The 18,964-nt window shown below is 47.4% G+C and overlaps 1 protein-coding gene across 1 annotated transcript in view; it reads right to left on the reverse strand.

Moving 5' to 3' along the window:
* Nucleotides 1-3,304: 3,304 nt before the first annotated feature.
* Nucleotides 3,305-18,964, reverse strand: part of LOC134538544 (proton-coupled amino acid transporter-like protein pathetic) — a 101,222-nt gene continuing 85,562 nt past the window's right edge. Inside the window, exons 8-10 of the mRNA XM_063379959.1 lie at nt 18,767-18,945; nt 17,094-17,263; nt 3,305-7,072 (exon numbers count right to left, since the gene is read on the reverse strand). Of these exons, the coding sequence (XP_063236029.1) occupies nt 6,834-7,072; nt 17,094-17,263; nt 18,767-18,945 (588 nt within the window). The 3' untranslated portion in view covers nt 3,305-6,833. The remainder of the gene's footprint in view (nt 7,073-17,093; nt 17,264-18,766; nt 18,946-18,964) is intronic.

Below are 18,964 nucleotides of genomic sequence, written 5' to 3' on the forward strand. Positions count from 1 at the left end.
GAATTTTTTGAGGATTTTTGGCGGGATTTTGTTTTCAAAAAATAGACATTTTTGCATATTTTGAGGAATTTTGGGCAAATGTTGGCAAATTGAAGATCAAAGGTCAAGGTCATCCAAGATGGCCGCCGTGACGTCATCGGAGATGTAGGTTCCAAGGCAGCAGAAACCGCCACACACCCTACTCTACTGGGGAGTATGGCTGTGACCCCTGATTGCATCACTGCTCCACGAGTGGAGAGCTGCGAGGATGGACCGGGGATGACGAGGCCAGCAGTCGGTGTCTCCCCGGCTGGACGGTCCAGACGGGCTGAGGGAGATCTGGTCCACGGCGCAGTGGGCGGTCAGCAGACACAGCATCCGGGCCGCTTCAGTGGACAGTGCTGTGGCGTTGCTGATGTTCACGAAAACTACATACGAATTTAAACTATAGAGTAATTTTTTTATTCGAAAATATAATTTTATAAAACTTTAATGAAATTATATTTTGTAGTGGCATTGTTTTTTTTACATTTGTACAAATTTTGTGCCTTTTTTTTTGTAATTTTATTTTTGCTTTAATTATTATTTAAACTGTGAACTATTTTATTTAATAGATGAACATTTTAAAAAATTTTAGCTTTAAATTTTAGATATTGAAATTAATCTCCAAATTCAACTACTTTGGAGGATTTTTGATCTACTTGAAATTATTGAAAATATTTTATATAAAAAATAATTTCGATGCTATTCAAATATCATACGCTTTGATCCATTAATTTTAGTTTTATATGAATATCATCTAACTTTTAGTCTATATTTAATTATTTTTAGTTTTTGTAAAACTCAATCAAAAGAGGCGAAATTGTATGAAGAAAAAAAAAAACACGAAATTGCACTGTGCCACTTAAATATTAGTAGATTTCTTAATAACACGAAATTTAATAACTGAAATTTTGATTTTTGTTCAAATACCATTAAATTTTAGAGATAGACCTACTGGTTTTTGCTGCATTGGACACAAAATTAACGAAATTTAACAATAAAGTAATGAAATTTAATAAAACAAATCAGGAAAATTGATGAAATGGCTTACTGTAATGAGCTGAGCTGGTGTTGGCCTTTTATAATCTACGGTTGAAAGTTTATTTCTATTACAATTCTATTTATATTAGCGCGCAGTGGGATGTCGGGTTTGTGGATTTTTGTAGTAATGACAGAGTTCTGCTATCTTTCCCAATCAGCTGCTTAATGACTTATGAAAGTTAGTATTCAGTTATTAGTTTTTTGGTCTTTGATCTTTTAATTTATTATTAAATCAGTCTTTACCCCATATTTACCACATTTATATGTAGGTCTTATATATTTATGTGTAAAATTAACAAAACATGATAATTCACACAACGTAATTCTAAATGCATATTTTATTACGTTGTACATAAAACATTCATTGACATGAATGACATTGGTCTTTATAAAACTAAATCTTCAGAATTTTCTACCCTTCAAGGGTGGTAATTAGGTAAAGGTAAAACAGTGTTGATAAATTGTGCATATTTACTAACTATATTCAATATTTTAACATTATCTTGAATATCATTAGAGATAAACCTTATTTGGGCTCGTTTTATCTTACGCACTGATGAATTTTGGAGTATGATTTCAGTTATTTCAGGTTATTGTGTTAAAAAATAATTTATATGTTATATTTAACTTCATATGCCTCAGAAGAATTTATATATAAATTTTTATGAACTTTAACTTACTCTTTTATACCCAACTACCTGACCCGGCAGACTTCGTACTGCCTAATTAAATTGCAATAAAGTCCTGTCAAAATGATTTGTAATGTGACTTTTTTTTTCCTGCATATTTTATAGTCGGGGCAAAAAATTCTCCTGAACAGAACTGTCACCCTGGTGATAGGGTGTTGTGAATAAGAAATATAATTAAATAAAACATATAAATAAAAAGATAAATAAAAAAATAAGTAATCTCTTTATTGTTAATCATGTGAAACATAATAATTTTTATTTTCATTGTAGTGCATGATTAGATCGGTAATTAGCTTGGTTTGTAGCATTTCGGGTTCTTCTACCTAAATTGATTCGTCGAATAGGAGGCATATCTATATTATAGATTATTTTGTCACGTGCAATAATTAGCTATCATAGGTAAATAAACACTGCACAAATCACTATATAGGTAAGAATTTGTTTCGTGTATAAGTTGACAAAAGCAAACTCATTAGGGTAGGTAACCTAAAATCCAAGGGAAAAAAAAACACTGACATTGACAGTTTGTTGCTGTTTCAACTTTTTTTTAATTTGATATGACTTGGAGTCAAATCCTTCAAGCCGTATTTAAAATAGGGAAAAAAAATAATAAAAACTTAAACTTATGAAATACTTTTGGTAACGCTGGTTTTGTTTGACTGATGTAATGACTTGAAAACTGATGCATTTTAAAGTAAAAGAAATGAAATAATATCGCGAAGCCGACCAAATTGAACTATTCGATTTCGGTTTTTTTTATTTTTTTTATTTATCTGTGCTCCAACGCACACTGTTTTGATAGATATGATTGAACGTTGTACAGAGGTAATAAAGTGCAAATTGACTCTTTGACGTTAGGAACATACCTACATTGTTTAAACAACAATGGGTGCTCGTTTTAGTTAGAAAACGTTTGTATGGGAAAAAGAAAAGGGCTGGTTTTAGGGTTTTTCCGGCAATTATTCGAATTTTTCTCGCCGTAAAAACCATCTTTAAACTTCAACGAACATTTAAAAAAAAAAAAAATTGGCCAAATTGGTCCAGGCGTTGTTGAGTTATGCGCTTACCAACACCTTTTGCGATTCATTTTTATATTATAGATTACGTGTGTTATTTCAAAATGTTATATAGCCTTTGTGATTCGAATTTTGTTAATTCTGTTCAGTTGTTTTAACGTAATTAAGTAAAAAATATACAAATACACGAGCACACAAGCAATTACATTTATATCCCAATTTCACAAAAGTATTCTTTTTTAATACGTTTTACATTTCCTCGTGAAAACAAACCTTGTTTTGAGATTTAATAACTTGTAAGTAGGAACTTTTTTATAATTTAATAAAACTCTGACTTTATTCTTACAAGTAACTTCTGTTTATAACACTCACAATAAAGTTTCAGCATGAATTGTTTTTACATAAAACATAAATAACATGTGTACCAGTTACCAAATTATAAATTTATACAAACATGGTTTTTACAAGAACTCTTATTAAACATATTAGGATATATTAAACCGTTTAATAACTTATATGGTAACAATAAATGTGAACTTAAACTACTTAAATGTACGAGTCCTAAAATTTTAATTATTCTAACTTAAAAACTTTTAATACTTACATAAGTACCAAATGATTGACAATTAAAAATAAATCTGTTAAATAAAAAAATGTAAAATATCATAGAGATTTTCATTTGTCTTCCTTGAAAAAAGATTTTCAATTTTTAAAGACAGTGCCGGTGCATTGCAAAGAAAAGTTTTTTCTTGTGGCTAGTAATAAATCTGCTTAGAAAATATCGTCCAATCTAAGAAAAATTTGTAAAACTCTGTATAGTTTTAGAAGATTAAATAAAAGAAAGTATGTTAAAATACCGTATTAAAATTTAAAATAAATTATTACTAGACAACATAATAAAAAATTACATAACTACACAAATATTGGTATATTTAATAAATCATTAAAAAAATTTGGTTTAACATATCATGTTAGATGTCTTTCAAATATTTTATTGCATTTTTATTTATCCTTGTTGTAAAAACATTTTTTATAATGTTTCAGAAGATTTTATTATTAATTAGAAAATAAATGCTTTTACTAAAAACAATTGTATACCGGTACTGAATTAATTTACATTGGAGGGAAAAAAATCCCAATACTTATACACTTATTTTGTTATTCACAACCATTTATCACAGAGAGATACACGTTAATATTATAATATTTAAAAAAAATAATAATACATTGTGATATTTATTACCTTTAATATTATGGGTAAATTTTTAAAATACTTAATTGTTTTCCTTATATTCAAAAATATTTGTGATATTTTTAATGTTAAAGTTAAAATGTATGAACGAACACTTAGGTCTACATATATCAATATTCTGACATTGTTTTTTTTTGTTGAGAATTTGGTTGTATTTCATTAACAAAAAAAATTAACAATAAAAACATAGTTAATTGTAATTTTGCCTTTTTAAATTTCTTTTTTGGCACTCACAGATTTTTCTATGTTAAATAACGTTTATGGTTTAAAAATCTTATACATCCATCAAAGTAAACATTAATAGAATATATTTTTTTATAGCAGATGTTTATATATTCTTTTGCGATGTTGCATTACTTTATTGAAGACATTTCTTATGCTTATTCCGATGTTGTCCACTTTTATGTAATTTTATCAATTTTTTTTTTCAAAATTAATTCTTTTAATTTTTTTAAACTATTAAATTTTTCACTTTTTGTGGTTTCTAGACAAAAATATACATCCCGTTGTTTTTTTAATTGAAAGGATATTATTTTAGACTCTTTTATGTCATGATTCAACCTGATCTTATCATGTACGATTTTTAAACTTGATTTTATGTGCATCTATATAATTGTATACCATTTCAGCATATTAAAAACATTTGTGACATTTTCTGGTTGATGAAAAAACTAATAAAGGCAGTTAATGTAAAGTCACTATCCTTAAGTCTGATGTCCATTCATGCTGAATCAAACACAAAAGAGAACCTGATACATGCATGCCATTGTTTGGCTAAGATCTTGAGTTCCCACCTCACATATTTGCTTTTACCACATTTTAATTAACAAACTGTGAATTATTTTAGACACAATAAATTTGTAGAATACATCATCACTGAGTCATGTTCTACTCGAGTTGAATGAAAATTATGGCCGTAGCTTATAACAGCGGAACAAGAACTCGATTGCGTTAAGTTTATGGAATCCAGTCCAGTAAAGTATTAGAAAACGTATGGATTTTTTCGATTTCTTATAGTACCTATTTATTTGGTTAATGTTTTAAAAACTAACAACTTTTAAAAAAATTGTAATAAGTTTTTAACAGCTTTATCATACTGTTGGCAAATACTTTTAAATGCTGGCATTTATCAACTCTCATAATTAACATTTTTATGTTAAAAGTAGTTGAATGAAAATTGGTTGTTTACATAGAAAGCTGATATCACGCCATAACATCTGAATGCAAAAGGCACATTATCATACAATCAGTCATATTTACTTGATCCCAGTCAAGTTCTATAGAAGATTATCTGACTGTAAACGTGTGTCAGTTTCAGAAACTCTTTATCAGGAAGGTGCCTGTAGAGGAGTAATTCCTGAAGAAATGGCAAAGGTCAATAATACTTTATAATTTTACTGTAATTTTAATATTTAATCAGAGGAAATTGAATGTAATTTACTTAAAAGGTACGAAAATATATTCAAAATAAGAACGGAAAGTTTTCGAAAGGAGTTGATCATGTAACAGGCAAAAAGTGGTTTTAGTTTTGGAAATTAAATTACCTAAGAAATTTTAAAAATGTAGTGCCTACCTTCACAAAATTTGTCTTAAATTAGAAGCTTTAAAACTATTATAAGCTCTATTTTCTGTGAAAAAAAAAACTGTTTAAAGGATTAACAAATATAGGTAAAAAAAAAAAAAAAAAAGTGATTTAGCTTTTCCGGGACTGATAATATTTGTTTGGCATTTAAACCCAAACCAACTTTGAGACAAAATATTTGGATTATCTAGCGAGAGAGAATCTGGGTGTGCTGACGAACGAACATCCTAATAGCAAGTTGCAGAGAGTGTTATTTGAGATGTCATGTGTACTAAAATTGTGACCCTTATTGCTTAAGGCGCTTAAAACATTCGTTTACAACCCCTTACAATACGTTATGTTCAATGAAGTTAGGAGGGTTATGATGTCACCGAAAACGTTACTGGTACATCCATGATAGTTTGACAAGTAGGAAAACTTGAGCTTACATATTACATAAAATATTTCATATAAAGGATGGGTCATAAAATATGTAGGATGGGTCATAAAATATGTAGGATTCTGGATGCAATCAGACAATAAAATTCATGACTAGCGAAAAAGGAAATGACTACCGTTTACATCACAATAAATTCTTCAATTAGCGAAGACAAAATAGGCGATTAAAGCGTTTATGAAAGTGCAGTAACTTAAATTCTTTTTGTATGAACATCGTAGGCGAAATAGTTTTGTAAATAAAAAGTTAATATTGTGTAAATATATATTTAGAATACTGATGCTTTACTTTAATATTTAATGAGTATAAAAATAATTTAATTTTAAAAAAAATTTAAAAAAGTTTATAAATGCGCAAAAAACTAACAAAATTAATTTTTACCTAACACCGTGAAGTAGTAGGTATTTCATTTTAAAATGACATTGATATAGGAAAGATTAAAAAAAAACTAAAACCAAAAATAAACTTTGGTAGTGAGTAATGATTTTAAAAAACATTTGAGGCCATGTGGCGCAATTTTTTGATGGATAAAACTGGAAGCCATTTTCCGGCAAACATTTACCAACTCCCCCACTTTTAAATCTAATGTCAAACAGAGTTACAGACAGTGTGACAGGGCTTAATGTCAACATAAATATTCAACTGTAAACATAGGACATAAATTAGCATATATTGCGTGCTTCGTACTTGGGACGAAGAGAGAAGTGTCAGCAGTGGCAATTATTACAGGTATTTTCTTATTGCTTAGCCAAAATAAAAGGAATCTGAAGGGACTGAACACTTGGTGCTCGGTTGTTCACATCTCCTCGATGATCTCGAGGATGGCGCTGTAGGCGCCCGTGAACAGCGCGATGAGCGAGAAGACGATGATGAAGACGTTCTTCCAGAGCAGCCAGCGCCACTTGCCCAGGCCGCGCTCCCAGTGGGTGGCCGTGTCGATGACCGCGGGACACAGCAGGCCGAGCGTGGAGAAGCACACGGCTCCCACCAGCGAGATGATGGGCCCGAGGTTCGGCACCGCCAGCGCCACCGCCACTGCCACACACACACACACTCAGCACCACTGACCCAGGCCGCGCTCCCAGTGGGTGGCCGTGTCGATGACTGCGGGACACAGCAGGCCGAGCGTGGAGAAGCACACGGCTCCCACCAGCGAGATGATGGGCCCGAGGTTCAGCACCGCCAGCGCCACCGCCACTGCCACACACACACACACTCAGCACCACTGACCCAGGCCGCGCTCCCAGTGGGTGGCCGTGTCGATGACCGCGGGACACAGCAGGCCGAGCGTGGAGAAGCACACGGCTCCCACCAGCGAGATGATGGGCCCGAGGTTCGGCACCGCCAGCGCCACCGCCACTGCCACACACACACACACTCAGCACCACTGACCCAGGCCGCGCTCCCAGTGGGTGGCCGTGTGGATGACTGCGGGACACAGAAGGCCGAGCGTGGAGAAGCACACGGCTCCCACCAGCGAGATGATGGGCCCGAGGTTCGGTACCGCCAGCGCCACCGCCACTGCACCACACACACACACTCAGCACCACTGACCCAGGCCGCGCTCCCAGTGGGTGGCCGTGTCGATGACCGCGGGACACAGCAGGCCGAGCGTGGAGAAGCACACGGCACCCACCAGCGAGATGATGGGCCCGAGGTTCGGCACCGCCAGCGCCACCGCCACTGCCACACACACACACTCAGCACCACTGACCCAGGCCGCGCTCCCAGTGGGTGGCCGTGTCGATGACCGCGGGACACAGCAGGCCGAGCGTGGAGAAGCACACGGCTCCCACCAGCGAGATGATGGGCCCGAGGTTCGGCACCGCCAGCGCCACCGCCACTGCCACACACACACACTCAGCACCACTGACCCAGGCCGCGCTCCCAGTGGGTGGCCGTGTCGATGACCGCGGGACACAGCAGGCCGAGCGTGGAGAAGCACACGGCTCCCACCAGCGAGATGATGGGCCCGAGGTTCGGTACCGCCAGCGCCACCGCCACTGCACCACACACACACACTCAGCACCACTGACCCAGGCCGCGCTCCCAGTGGGTGGCCGTGTCGATGACCGCGGGACACAGCAGGCCGAGCGTGGAGAAGCACACGGCACCCACCAGCGAGATGATGGGCCCGAGGTTCGGCACCGCCAGCGCCACCGCCACTGCCACACACACACACACTCAGCACCACTGACCCAGGCCGCGCTCCCAGTGGGTGGCCGTGTCGATGACTGCGGGACACAGCAGGCCGAGCGTGGAGAAGCACACGGCTCCCACCAGCGAGATGATGGGCCCGAGGTTCGGTACCGCCAGCGCCACCGCCACTGCACCACACACACACACTCAGCACCACTGACCCAGGCCGCGCTCCCAGTGGGTGGCCGTGTCGATGACTGCGGGACACAGCAGGCCGAGCGTGGAGAAGCACACGGCTCCCACCAGCGAGATGATGGGCCCGAGGTTCGGCACCGCCAGCGCCACCGCCACTGCCACACACACACACACTCAGCACCACTGACCCAGGCCGCGCTCCCAGTGGGTGGCCGTGTCGATGACCGCGGGACACAGCAGGCCGAGCGTGGAGAAGCACACGGCTCCCACCAGCGAGATGATGGGCCCGAGGTTCGGTACCGCCAGCGCCACCGCCACTGCCACACACACACACACTCAGCACCACTGACACAGGCCACGCTCCCAGTGGGTGGCCGTGTCGATGACTGCGGGACACAGCAGGCCGAGCGTGGAGAAGCACACGGCACCCACCAGCGAGATGATGGGCCCGAGGTTCGGTACCGCCAGCGCCACCGCCACTGCCACACACACACACACTCAGCACCACTGAAACAGGCCGCGCTCCCAGTGGGTGGCCGTGTCGATGACTGCGGGACACAGCAGGCCGAGCGTGGAGAAGCACACGGCTCCCACCAGCGAGATGATATGCCCGAGGTTCGGCACCGCCAGCGCCACCGCCACTGCCACACACACACACACTCAGCACCACTGACCCAGGCCGCGCTCCCAGTGGGTGGCCATGTCGATGACTGCGGGACACAGCAGGCCGAGCGTGGAGAAGCACACGGCTCCCACCAGCGAGATGATGGGCCCGAGGTTCGGCACCGCCAGCGCCACCGCCACTGCCACACACACACACACTCAGCACCACTGACCCAGGCCGCGCTCCCAGTGGGTGGCTGTGTCGATGACCGCGGGACACAGCAGGCCGAGCGTGGAGAAGCACACGGCACCCACCAGCGAGATGATGGGCCCGAGGTTCGGCACCGCCAGCGCCACCGCCACTGCCACACACACACACACTCAGCACCACTGACCCAGGCCGCGCTCCCAGTGGGTGGCCGTGTCGATGACTGCGGGACACAGCAGGCCGAGCGTGGAGAAGCACACGGCTCCCACCAGCGAGATGATGGGCCCGAGGTTCGGCACCGCCAGCGCCACCGCCACTGCCACACACACACACACTCAGCACCACTGACCCAGGCCGCGCTCCCAGTGGGTGGCTGTGTCGATGACCGCGGGACACAGCAGGCCGAGCGTGGAGAAGCACACGGCACCCACCAGCGAGATGATGGGCCCGAGGTTCGGCACCGCCAGCGCCACCGCCACTGCCACACACACACACACTCAGCACCACTGACCCAGGCCGCGCTCCCAGTGGGTGGCCGTGTCGATGACTGCGGGACACAGCAGGCCGAGCGTGGAGAAGCACACGGCTCCCACCAGCGAGATGATGGGCCCGAGGTTCGGCACCGCCAGCGCCACCGCCACTGCCACACACACACACACTCAGCACCACTGACACAGGCCACGCTCCCAGTGGGTGGCCGTGTCGATGACTGCGGGACACAGCAGGCCGAGCGTGGAGAAGCACACGGCTCCCACCAGCGAGATGATGGGCCCGAGGTTCGGCACCGCCAGCGCCACCGCCACTGCCACACACACACACACTCAGCACCACTGACCCAGGCCGCGCTCCCAGTGGGTGGCCGTGTCGATGACTGCGGGACACAGCAGGCCGAGCGTGGAGAAGCACACGGCTCCCACCAGCGAGATGATGGGCCCGAGGTTCGGCACCGCCAGCGCCACCGCCACTGCCACACACACACACACTCAGCACCACTGACCCAGGCCGCGCTCCCAGTGGGTGGCCGTGTCGATGACTGCGGGACACAGCAGGCCGAGCGTGGAGAAGCACACGGCTCCCACCAGCGAGATGATGGGCCCGAGGTTCGGCACCGCCAGCGCCACCGCCACTGCCACACACACACACACTCAGCACCACTGACCCAGGCCGCGCTCCCAGTGGGTGGCCGTGTCGATGACTGCGGGACACAGCAGGCCGAGCGTGGAGAAGCACACGGCTCCCACCAGCGAGATGATGGGCCCGAGGTTCGGCACCGCCAGAGCCACCGCCACTGCCACACACACACACACTCAGCACCACTGACCCAGGCCGCGCTCCCAGTGGGTGGCCGTGTCGATGACTGCGGGACACAGCAGGCCGAGCGTGGAGAAGCACACGGCTCCCACCAGCGAGATGATGGGCCCGAGGTTCGGCACCGCCAGCGCCACCGCCACTGCCACACACACACACACTCAGCACCACTGACCCAGGCCGCGCTCCCAGTGGGTGGCCGTGTCGATGACTGCGGGACACAGCAGGCCGAGCGTGGAGAAGCACACGGCTCCCACCAGCGAGATGATGGGCCCGAGGTTCGGCACCGCCAGCGCCACCGCCACTGCCACACACACACACACTCAGCACCACTGACCCAGGCCGCGCTCCCAGTGGGTGGCCGTGTCGATGACTGCGGGACACAGCAGGCCGAGCGTGGAGAAGCACACGGCTCCCACCAGCGAGATGATGGGCCCGAGGTTCGGCACCGCCAGAGCCACCGCCACTGCCACACACACACACACTCAGCACCACTGACCCAGGCCGCGCTCCCAGTGGGTGGCCGTGTCGATGACTGCGGGACACAGCAGGCCGAGCGTGGAGAAGCACACGGCTCCCACCAGCGAGATGATGGGCCCGAGGTTCGGCACCGCCAGCGCCACCGCCACTGCCACACACACACACACTCAGCACCACTGACCCAGGCCGCGCTCCCAGTGGGTGGCCGTGTCGATGACTGCGGGACACAGCAGGCCGAGCGTGGAGAAGCACACGGCTCCCACCAGCGAGATGATGGGCCCGAGGTTCGGCACCGCCAGCGCCACCGCCACTGCCACACACACACACACTCAGCACCACTGACCCAGGCCGCGCTCCCAATGGGTGGCTGTGTCGATGACTGCGGGACACAGCAGGCCGAGCGTGGAGAAGCACACGGCTCCCACCAGCGAGATGATGGGCCCGAGGTTCGGCACCGCCAGCGCCACCGCCACTGCCACACACACACACACTCAGCACCACTGACCCAGGCCGCGCTCCCAGTGGGTGGCCGTGTCGATGACTGCGGGACACAGCAGGCCGAGCGTGGAGAAGCACACGGCTTCCACCAGCGAGATGATGGGCCCGAGGTTCGGCACCGCCAGCGCCACCGCCACTGCCACACACACACACACTCAGCACCACTGAACCAGGCCGCGCTCCCAGTGGGTGGCCGTGTCGATGACCGCGGGACACAGCAGGCCGAGCGTGGAGAAGCACACGGCTCCCACCAGCGAGATGATGGGCCCGAGGTTCGGCACCGCCAGCGCCACCGCCACTGCCACACACACACACACTCAGCACCACGGACCCAGGCCGCGCTCCCAGTGGGTGGCCGTGTCGATGACTGCGGGACACAGCAGGCCGAGCGTGGAGAAGCACACAGCTCCCACCAGCGAGATGATGGTTCCGAGGTTCGGCACCGCCAGCGCCACCGCCACTGCCACACACACACTCAGCACCACTGACCCAGGCCGCGCTCCCAGTGGGTGGCCGTGTCGATGACCGCGGGACACAGCAGGCCGAGCGTGGAGAAGCACACGGCTCCCACCAGCGAGATGATGGGCCCGAGGTTCGGCACCGCCAGAGCCACCGCCACTGCCACACACACACACACTCAGCACCACTGACCCAGGCCGCGCTCCCAGTGGGTGGCCGTGTCGATGACCGCGGGACACAGCAGGCCGAGCGTGGAGAAGCACACAGCTCCCACCAGCGAGATGATGGGCCCGAGGTTCGGCACCGCCAGCGCCACCGCCACTGCCACACACACACACACTCAGCACCACTGACCCAGGCCGCGCTCCCAGTGGGTGGCCGTGTCGATGACTGCGGGACACAGCAGGCCGAGCGTGGAGAAGCACACGGCTCCCACCAGCGAGATGATGGGCCCGAGGTTCGGCACCGCCAGCGCCACCGCCACTGCCACACACACACACACTCAGCACCACTGACCCAGGCCGCGCTCCCAGTGGGTGGCCGTGTCGATGACCGCGGGACACAGCAGGCCGAGCGTGGAGAAGCACACGGCTCCCACCAGCGAGATGATGGGCCCGAGGTTCGGCACCGCCAGCGCCACCGCCACTGCCACACACACACACACAATCAGCACCACTGACCCAGGCCGCGCTCCCAGTGGGTGGCCGTGTCGATGACTGCGGGACACTGCAGGCCGAGCGTGGAGAAGCACACGGCTCCCACCAGCGAGATGATGGGCCCGAGGTTCGGCACCGCCAGCGCCACCGCCAGCGCCACCGCCACTGCCACACACACACACACTCAGCACCACTAGCCCAGGCTGTGTTCCCAGCAGTGACGGTGGCTCACCTGTAGCAGTGACGGTGGCTCACCTGTAGCAGTGACGGTGGCTTACCTATAGCAGTGACGGTGGCTCACCTGTAGCAGTGATGGTGGCTTACCTATAGCAGTGATGGTGGCTCACCTGTAGCAGTGATGGTGGCTTACCTATAGCAGTGATGGTGGCTCACCTGTAGCAGTGACGGTGGCTCACCTGTAGCAGTGATGGTGGCTTACCTATAGCAGTGATGGTGGCTTACCTATAGCAGTGATGGTGGCTCACCTGTAGCAGTGATGGTGGCTCACCTATAGCAGTGACGGTGGCTCACCTGTAGCAGTGATGGTGGCTTACTTGTAGCAGTGACGGTGGCTTACCTATAGCAGTGACGGTGGCTCACCTGTAGCAGTGATGGTGGCTTACCTATAGCAGTGATGGTGGCTCACCTATAGCAGTGACGGTGGCTCACCTGTAGCAGTGACGGTGGCTTACCTATAGCAGTGACGGTGGCTCACCTGTAGCAGTGATGGTGGCTTACCTATAGCAGTTTTGGTGGCTCACCTATAGCAGTGATGGTGGCTCACCTGTAGCAGTGATGGTGGCTTACCTATAGCAGTGATGGTGGCTCACTTGTAGCAGTGACGGTGGCTCACCTGTAGCAGTGATGGTGGCTTACCTATAGCAGTGATGGTGGCTTACCTATAGCAGTGATGGTGGCTCACCTGTAGCAGTGATGGTGGCTTACCTATAGCAGTGACGGTGGCTCACCTGTAGCAGTGATGGTGGCTTACCTGTAGCAGTGACGGTGGCTTACCTATAGCAGTGACGGTGGCTCACCTGTAGCAGTGATGGTGGCTTACCTATAGCAGTGATGGTGGCTTACCTATAGCAGTGATGGTGGCTCACCTGTAGCAGTGACGGTGGCAAACCTGTAGCAGTGACGGTGGCTTACCTATAGCAGTGACGGTGGCTCACCTGTAGCAGTGATGGTGGCTTACCTGTAGCAGTGATGGTGGCTTACCTATAGCAGTGATGGTGGCTCACCTGTAGCAGTGACGGTGGCTCACCTGTAGCAGTGACGGTGGCTTACCTATAGCAGTGACGGTGGCTCACCTGTAGCAGTGATGGTGGCTTACCTGTAGCAGTGATGGTGGCTTACCTATAGCAGTGATGGTGGCTCACCTGTAGCAGTGATGGTGGCTCACAAATAGCAGTGACGGTGGCTCATCTGTAGCAGTGATGGTGGCTATCCTGAAGCAGTGATGGTGGCTCACCTGTAGCAGTGATGGTGGCTCACCTGTAGCAGTGATGGTGGCTTACCTGTAGCAGTGACGGTGGCTCACCTGTAGCAGTGACGGTGGCTTACCTGTAGCAGTGATGGTGGCTCACCTATAACAGTGACGGTGGCTCACCTTTAGCAGTGATGGTGGCTTACCTGTAGCAGTGACGGTGGCTTACCTATAGCAGTGACGGTGGCTCACCTGTAGCAGTGATGGTGGCTTACCTATAGCAGTGATGGTGGCTTACCTATAGCAGTGATGGTGGCTCACCTGTAGCAGTGACGGTGGCTCACCTGTAGCAGTGACGGTGGCTTACCTATAGCAGTGACGGTGGCTCACCTGTAGCAGTGATGGTGGCTTACCTATAGCAGTGATGGTGGCTTACCTATAGCAGTGATGGTGGCTCACCTGTAGCAGTGACGGTGGCTCACCTGTAGCTGTGATGGTGGCTCACCTGTAGCAGTGATGGTGGCTCACCTGTAGCAGTGACGGTGGCTCACCCGTAGCAGTGATGGTGGCTTACCTATAGCAGTGATGGTGGCTTACCTATAGCAGTGATGGTGGCTTACCTATAGCAGTGATGGTGGCTTACCTATAGCAGTGATGGTGGCTCACCAGTAGCAGTGATGGTGGCTCACCTGTAGCAGTGACGGTGGCTCACCCGTAGCAGTGATGGTGGCTTACCTATAGCAGTGATGGTGGCTTACCTATAGCAGTGATGGTGGCTTACCTATAGCAGTGATGGTGGCTCACCTGTAGCAGTGACGTTGGCTCACCTGTAGCAGTGACGGTGGCTCACCTGTAGCAGTGACGGTGGCTTACCTATAGCAGTGATGGTGGCTTACCTATAGCTGTGATGGTGGCTTACCTATAGCAGTGATGGTGGCTCACCTGTAGCAGTGACGGTGGCTCACCTGTAGCAGTGACGGTGGCTTACCTATAGCAGTGACGGTGGCTCACCTGTAGCAGTGATGGTGGCTTACCTATAGCAGTGATGGTGGCTTACCTATAGCAGTGATGGTGGCTCACAAATAGCAGTGACGGTGTCTCACCTGTAGCAGTGATGGTGGCTCACCTGTAGCAGTGATGGTGGCTCACCTATAGCAGTGATGGTGGCTCACCTATAGAAGTGATGGTGGCTCACCTGTAGCAGTGATGGTGGCTCACCTGTAGCTGTGATGGTGGCTCATCTGTAGCAGTGATGGTGGCTCACAAATAGCAGTGACGGTGTCTCACCTGTAGCAGTGATGGTGGCTCACCTGTAGCAGTGATGGTGGCTCACCTATAGCAGTGATGGTGTTTCACCTGTAGCTGTGATGGTGGCTCACCTGTAGCAGTGATGGTGGCTCACCTGTAGCAGTGATGGTGGCTCACAAATAGCAGTGACGGTGGCTCATCTGTAGCAGTGATGGTGGCTCACCTGTAGCTGTGATGGTGGCTCACCTGTAGCAGTGATGGTGGCTCACCTGTAGCAGTGATGGTGGCTCACAAATAGCAGTGACGGTGGCTCATCTGTAGCAGTGATGGTGGCTATCCTGAAGCAGTGATGGTGGCTCACCTGTAGCAGTGACGGTGGCTCACCTGTAGCAGTGATGGTGGCCCACCTGTAGCAGTGACGGTGTCTCACCTGTAGCAGTGATGGTGGCTCACCTATAGCAGTGACGGTGGCTCACCTATAGCAGTGATGGTGGCTTACCTATAGCAGTGATGGTGGCTTACCTATAGCAGTGATGGTGGCTCACCAGTAGCAGTGATGGTGGCTCACAAATAGCAGTGACGGTGGCTCATCTGTAGCAGTGATGGTGGCTCACCTGTAGCTGTGATGGTGGCTCACCTGTAGCAGTGATGGTGGCTCACCTGTAGCAGTGATGGTGGCTCACAAATAGCAGTGACGGTGGCTCATCTGTAGCAGTGATGGTGGCTATCCTGAAGCAGTGATGGTGGCTCACCTGTAGCAGTGACGGTGGCTTACCTGTAGCTGTGATGGTGGCTTACCTATAGCAGTGATGGTGGCTCACCTGTAGCAGTGATGGTGGCCCACCTGTAGCAGTGACGGTGTCTCACCTGTAGCAGTGATGGTGGCTCACCTGTAGCAGTGACGGTGGCTCACCTGTAGCAGTGATGGTGGCTCACCTGTAGCAGTGATGGTGGCTCACCTGTAGCAGTGATGGTGGCTCACCTGTAGCAGTGATGGTGGCTCACCTGTAGCAGTGATGGTGGCTCACCTGTAGCAGTGATGGTGGCTCACCTGTAGCAGTGATGGTGGCTCACCTGTAGCAGTGATGGTGGCTCACCTGTAGCAGTGATGGTGGCTCACCATTAGCAGTGATGGTGGCTTACCTATAGCAGTGATGGTGGCTCACCTGTAGCAGTGATGGTGGCTCACCTGTAGCAGTGATGGTGGCTCACCTGTAGCAGTGATGGTGGTTCACCTGTAGCTGTGATGGTGGCTCACCTGTAGCAGTGATGGTGGCTCACCTGTAGCAGTGATGGTGGCTCACAAATAGCAGTGACGGTGGCTCATCTGTAGCAGTGATGGTGGCTCACCTGTAGCTGTGATGGTGGCTCACCTGTAGCAGTGATGGTGGCTCACCTGTAGCAGTGATGGTGGCTCACAAATAGCAGTGACGGTGGCTCATCTGTAGCAGTGATGGTGGCTATCCTGAAGCAGTGATGGTGGCTCACCTGTAGCAGTGACGGTGGCTCACCTGTAGCAGTGATGGTGGCCCACCTGTAGCAGTGACGGTGTCTCACCTGTAGCAGTGATGGTGGCTCACCTGTAGCAGTGACGGTGGCTCACCTGTAGCAGTGATGGTGGCTCACCTGTAGCAGTGATGGTGGCTCACCTGTAGCAGTGATGGTGGCTCACCTGTAGCAGTGATGGTGGCTCACCTGTAGCAGTGATGGTGGCTCACCTGTAGCAGTGATGGTGGCTCACCATTAGCAGTGATGGTGGCTTACCTATAGCAGTGATGGTGGCTCACCTGTAGCAGTGATGGTGGCTCACCTGTAGCAGTGATGGTGGCTCACCTGTAGCAGTGATGGTGGCTATCCTGAAGCTGTTCTGCGCCGCATTCCTCCAGTTCTCTCTCACGTGAGGCTCTATCATCGGCCACGTGATGTCGGAAGGAATGAAGAACTGAAGACCGTAGGAGAACAGTATGGCTGCAGCTATCAGCAGTTTTACTACCTGGGCAAGACTGAAAAACAAAATATTACCATAATTAGTATATATTTTTTTTAAGTTCGCAGAATTAATATTTAGGTAAATATATATTAAAACATAATATCTAGTTCATGCCAAAAATGCATGTTGTGTTTTTAAATTTTCCATAATATCCATAGTCTACAGACAGTTGATACTCGTGTTTCACTGAAAATATTAAAAAAATCCTTATACACAGAAGGTACAAATATATGAAACCCAGTAATAATATATTGTTTTAAAATAACTCATAAATTAAATGTCACATACCTACCACTAAAATATGCCCAAGTTAAAAATTCGTGTTTATTCTTTTGTTATTGCAGATGTTGGTTATGAATTTAGACCTACTGTAGATTATAAATAATTTATTAAGTTTTAAAATTAAAATTTTGATATTTTAAATATCAAAAATGACGACTTGGTATAAGCTTTTGGACATACGCCATTGCTCAGCACTTTTTCTGTAGAAGAAAACTAAAAATTACCCAAAAGACAAAAAACAGAAATCAAGCAAATCATTGAAGTTGTCAACAGGATATAAACGCTACATAATAATCCATAATAGGAATATTGTCAACAAACAAAGAAAAACCAAGAAAAATGAACTAAGGGAACGAAAAAACACCCAAAAAAATTCAGCACAACAGTTGGAACGAAACAAAAACACGAAAAAACGAAAAGACAAAACAAACACAATAGTTTTCCAAAACAGAAGAGAACGAAAAAAAAAAACACAAATGATGACAGCACAAAAATATTGAACCCAAAAAAATTCAGCACAACAGTTGAAACGAGACAAAAAACACGACAAAACGAAAAGACGAAACAAACACAATAGTTTTTTCAAAACAGAAATAAGCTAAGTTACGGGAACTGCTATCTGCTCCTGTCCTTAGGCAGAGACGCACATGGTATAGAAAACACAGTTTGGGTTCAATATTTTTGTACTGTCATCATTTGTATTTGTTTTCGTGCTCTTCTGTTTTGGAAATCTATTGTGTTTGTTTCGTCTTTTCGTTTTGTCGTGTTTTTGTCTCGTTCCAACTGTTGTGCTAAATTTTTTTAGGTGTTTTTTCGTACCCTTAGTCCATTTTTCTTTGTTTTTCTTTTTTTGTTATAATATTCATTTTATGGAATATTATGTAGTGTTTATATCCTGTTGACAACAGCAATTTTTTGCTTAATTTGTGTTTGTCTTTTGTATTTTTTAGTTTTCTTCTACAGAAAAAGTGCTTAGCAATGGCGTATGTCCAAAAGCTTACATCAAGTCATGCACTCCCATTGCACAAATATTTCGAAGATAATATCAAAAATGACATTTTATTACTTATTACCTAATAATAATTTAATAAAATCATCACACCTGAGAAACTGAATTGATACCAAGCACAGTCTGGACCCAAAAATATGATTTCCTCAGGAGCTTTTCCAACTGAAATAATATAAAAAATAATATGATTGCTCACGACCTGCAACATCTGCTGCCTGTACTCACATCTCTTCCGTGGGAAGGTTGAGGGAAATGCTGGCTTGGATGTCGTCGCCGTACTTGAGGTAGCCGAACAGCCCAATGACTGCATACAGAAGGACCACGCATGTCATGCCTATGTTGAGAACCCCAGGGCAGCCCAGGAAGTGACTGGGGTTCCTCATGCTGTTCTCCAGGGGCATAACCTGCACAAAACAAGGAGAA

This window comes from Bacillus rossius, chromosome 13, assembly GCF_032445375.1.
Source record: "Bacillus rossius redtenbacheri isolate Brsri chromosome 13, Brsri_v3, whole genome shotgun sequence".
Lineage (NCBI taxonomy): Eukaryota > Metazoa > Arthropoda > Insecta > Phasmatodea > Bacillidae > Bacillus > Bacillus rossius.